Source organism: Hipposideros armiger, unplaced genomic scaffold (genome assembly GCF_001890085.2).
Source record: "Hipposideros armiger isolate ML-2016 unplaced genomic scaffold, ASM189008v1 scaffold_46, whole genome shotgun sequence".
Lineage (NCBI taxonomy): Eukaryota > Metazoa > Chordata > Mammalia > Chiroptera > Hipposideridae > Hipposideros > Hipposideros armiger.
In genome coordinates, this window is record NW_017731396.1 from 225,291 (window position 1) to 229,897 (window position 4,607).

The 4,607-nt window shown below is 38.6% G+C and overlaps 1 protein-coding gene across 1 annotated transcript in view; it reads right to left on the minus strand.

The window, feature by feature from the left end:
* Positions 1–4,607, minus strand: part of FHAD1 (forkhead associated phosphopeptide binding domain 1) — a 134,596-nt gene that overhangs the window by 122,396 nt on the left and 7,593 nt on the right. Inside the window, exon 2 of the mRNA XM_019639688.1 lies at positions 933–1,039. Within this exon, the coding sequence (XP_019495233.1) occupies positions 933–1,025 (93 nt within the window). The 5' untranslated portion in view covers positions 1,026–1,039. The remainder of the gene's footprint in view (positions 1–932; positions 1,040–4,607) is intronic.

Here is a 4,607-nt window from a genome sequence, read left to right on the forward strand (position 1 = left end):
TATAAAGGAATATCGTAAGGGAGATCTTTGATGATGGAATAGTTCTATATCTTGATGGCGGTACACGAATCCACACATGTGATAAAATGGCAGAGAAACAAACACACACTGTACCAGTGTCAATTTCCTGGTTTTGATATGGTTATGGTTAGGTAATATGTAACCAATTGGGGGAAACTAGGTGAAGGGTACCCAGGATCTATCTCTCTATTTTTGGAACTTCTTGTGAATGATTTCAAAATAAAAAGTTGAAAATCTGTGGAGTGAGGTCCAAGATAGGCCTGCCTGTCACAGTTATGGAGATTCTATTTCATTTCTTTTTCTGCTTCAACATTTTAAACCCCGTCAATAGTTAAAAAGGCCAAAGCCACTGTTTTTATTATTCCTTTCTTGCTTCCAACTTCCTTGACTGTCCATGAGCTGAGGTTCTGGACGAAACCACAGCTAATTCAGAGAATGAAATGAAAGGCGAAAATGCTGAGGCCACACCCAGGGCTTATCCTGATTTATTGCTTGGAGGTTCATGGTCTCCAAGGGGCCCACAACAGTCTGTAAAGGGCAAGAGGCCATTGCCCAGGCTGGGCACTCCAGGTGGCCCTGGCTGTCAGGCCCAAAGCAGGTGAAGGTCAAAACATCAGATGTACGCTGGCCTTCTAAACCACCGCATGGGCTGCTGGGGAGGGGATGACGGGTGGGACGTCCACAGACATGTTCAGCAAAGGAACAGCTTTGCATCCTGTTCATTTTCACTACGTATGCCAGGGAAACCCAGCATATCTGGCAATTGGCTATTGGCAGCACATCGAGGAGAGTTGTGGCTGTTAGCCAGAGGTTGTGCTTGAAACGAGATTTGAGTCCACAAAACAGTAAGGGCTCTCGGAGGGTGGTGAGGGGCTGGGGAGGGATGGCGGAGGAGCAGGAAGAGTTCTTACCTCTAAAACAAGGTCTGAGTCTTCATGCCTCCCAATTGTAGTGCTTTTATTCAGGACAAAAAAGCCTTCTGCGCTCTTTAGATAGGCTTTCATACTCTCTCCTTTCCCTACATAAGGTTTTCAGAAAAATAATTGTGTTAGAAAAATGAAGTCCTCTAATTATTCAACAATATCATAGTTAGAATGAATGAAATACACCATCATGTCCAGAGGAGAAACTGGCAGACATGGGCGTTTATAGGACTTAACGATGACTACAATTTAATTCTGCATAGTTTAAAGACTCTCTCTTTAGCAGTGGTATCTAGCAGAGATGAACTTGGTTTTGATAATCAAACAGAAGACATATTTTTTTAAGGAACTCAGAGCACAAACAATAGCTAAAACAACCCAACGACAAATCTGAATTCCACTGATAAGTGTTCTCCATCTCCCATTAAGCTTAGTATGAGGTGAATTATCTGACATATCAAGTCTTCACGTTCAATATTCCTGACCCTCCACTTCCTAGCTCTGTGACCTTAGGTGAGTCACTTAGTCTTTCTCTATGCCTCAGTTTCCTCATCTGTAAAATGGGGCTAATAATGCTCTGCATTCCAAAGGGTTTGGTGAGGATTAAATGCAATAATATGTGTGAAGCATTTAGAATGGTCACTGTTACACACTAAACACACATTTGTACTACTACTATTATCATTGTTAATCTTGGGCTTCTTGAACTCTGATCCAAGGAACTCTGGGCTTCTACAGAGTTTCTTAAAGTGTCAAGTCAGTCATTGAGAAAGTGGACTTTAAATGATACTTAAAAAAAAAATCTATTTCTTCATATACTTAGGGAAAAAAAGATGATTTCTAAAGCCCAAGGTATCAAGATTATAAAATAGCTTGGCCATATGATTAGGACTCTGCAAATATTTCTTCCCATTTTTTATTATGAAAATGTCAAACACACAGAAAAGTTGAAAGAAGTGGATGGTGAACTTCTTCTACAATTGACATTTTGCTCTGTTTGCTTGATCACATATCTATCCATCTATCCATTCACCCACCCATTTCATATTGTGATGTGTTTCAAAGTAAGTTCTATATACGAATTTTTTTTTAAGATTTTTATTGGGGAATTGGGGGGATGGCAACAGTGCTGGGGAATTGGGGGAAGGGGAACAGACAAGTTGCTGTCTTTTGTTCTTCAGTCTAGTTGTGGAGGACGTTGCTTCACTGGCCCAAGTTGGCACCATCATTGCGCTCTTCCCGGGCGAGGCAGATCAGTNTCCATATTCCTTTCCTTTGGAGCCCGAATGTTGGCATGGAACTATCCATGCCTTTGTGGGATCTTTGACTTGTGGGATTGTCTCCATCTCCTTGCATCTTTCTGACTGCAGGAATCAAGCCTGATTCGGCCACTGCTGTGTTCCCAGGAACGCCTCAGTGCTGAGGTTGCAGGTAAATATTTGTGGAATGAATGAGGGACGACAAAGGCAAAACCCAGGTTGGCTAACACAGGCTTCCTATTGTCGTTAGGGAACCAAACTCCTTACAGGTTATAGAAAAATGTTTGGAGGGAAAAACCCTACAAATATCAATATTGATTTCCTCTGAGCCAGATGATTCCCAGTGGCTTTTATTTTCTTCCTTGTACTTTGCTTTCTCTCCCAATTTTTTAAAAAAAACAATAAGCATGTAAATGAACAAGTAAATGATGTTAAAATATTATGATATCAACAATCAAAACAATATGTCGACCTTGCAAATGAGTATTAATCTTTAGAAGCCCGACTGCCTATTCTCTAGGATTTACCTAGGTAAATGAAACAAACAATCTTTTTTATTTGCTAGATGTAACCTCTGGGTACTTTCAAAGATGACCTTTTCTTAATATATATTTCTCAACTTTATTTAGTGGAATGATTTCTAATGGCAACTATAAATTGATTATTGAATTATTCCTTAGGGTGGCCCATAGCTGATCAAGGGTGATTCTTCTAATCAGAAAGGCCCAATGCAGTCAGCAGAGAGGCAATTTTCACCTTGTCTTGTTTTATAAAACTGGAAAATGTTGACATGTCTGCAGGTTTCGATTCTTCAAAATGGACCTGTGTCCCCACATCCCTTTTTAAAGCAAATCTCCTCTCCCAAATTCATTTAAGCTTTGGGAAGAAGGTTTGCCTAAGAGAAGATAGAGTGCCCATCAAAAGTCTATTCACAAACCATTTGGCAATTCATGTATCATCTGTTCTCGAGGGAGCCAATAGAAGCTCACGCTTCTGGAAATGCAACTTATTTCTTCATAAATCAATATGACTGTTGCTGGCGGTGGTGGCTTGCTTTTTAAACTAAGTCGAAGGAGCATTAAGCAGTCAATCATTTTTTATACAATGAATGCAACTCAATTTATGTCTGCAGGATAATTATCCTCATTAGTTCCCTTTTCCAAACAGCTTGTTAATATCAGTGGGTCCTCATGTCAGCCCTGTGTACCTCTGAGGATGCCTCTCCGTCTCCATTTTATGAGACAACGACGATAATCGTGGTGTCGCTTACTTAGCACCATGTGCCAGGCACTTTATATGCGTTTCTTACTTACTCCTCACAACCCTGCAAGATAAGTGGTTTGTAGACAGGGAAAATGAGCTCAGAGCGATCAAGCAATTCGTTGAAGTCACACAGCCAGAAAGTGGCCTAATGAGATTCAAACCCTGGTCTGTCTATCTCCAAAGCCTGTGCTTTTGAAAATTACTACAGTCAGGTTCGAAACAGAGATTTCTGTCTCTACTTTGGACAGAGAGGAAGTAAAACTATCTAAAATCTATCCATTGATATGTATAATAAAGAGACTGTGATTCTTTTTCTTTTTTCCCTCCACTTTGTACACTGAATAGATTTTCTGTGTCCCTGTAGGGAAACCATGACACAGATGAGAACCTCAAGGGGAGGCCTGCTGAGTTATTTTTAAATCTATTGAGTATATAATAAACACTCTCAGATAACTATAAATAAAGGGGGCATTTTCTCAACTTGATAAGAGCATCTACAAAAAACCCTACAGTTAATGTCATACTTAATGGTGAAAGACTGAATGCTTTCCCACTAAATCAGGAACATGCAAATATAAAGATTTATACTTCACTGATTGCTCTTATTCAACAGAGTAGTGGAAGTCCTAGCCAGTGCAATAAAGCAAGAAAAAAGAAATTAAAGGCATTCAGATCTTCTTTTCTGAAAGGAGAAATAAAACCATTCTCTTTTTTGCAGATAACATGATTATTTATGTGTAAAATCCCAAGAAATACCAAAAAAAACCCCAACCTTCTAGAAAGTTTAGTTTAGATACCACATAAGCATACAAAAGTCCACTGTGTTTCTATATAATATCTGTGAATATGTGGACATCAAAATTTTAAATTTCACCTGAAACTACTACTACTACTAATAAAATAAATTAATAAAATAAAAATAAAAATAAATATAATACCATTTATAATCACTCAAAAAAAAGAGAGAGAGAAATACTTAAGTGTAAATATAACAAAACATGTACAGGACTTGTATACTGAAAACTATAGAACACTTTTGAAAGAAATCAGAGATCACCTGAATAAATGGAGAAATATACGATGTTCATGGAGTTGAAGACAACATAGTCAAGATATCAATTCTTCTCATACTGATATACAG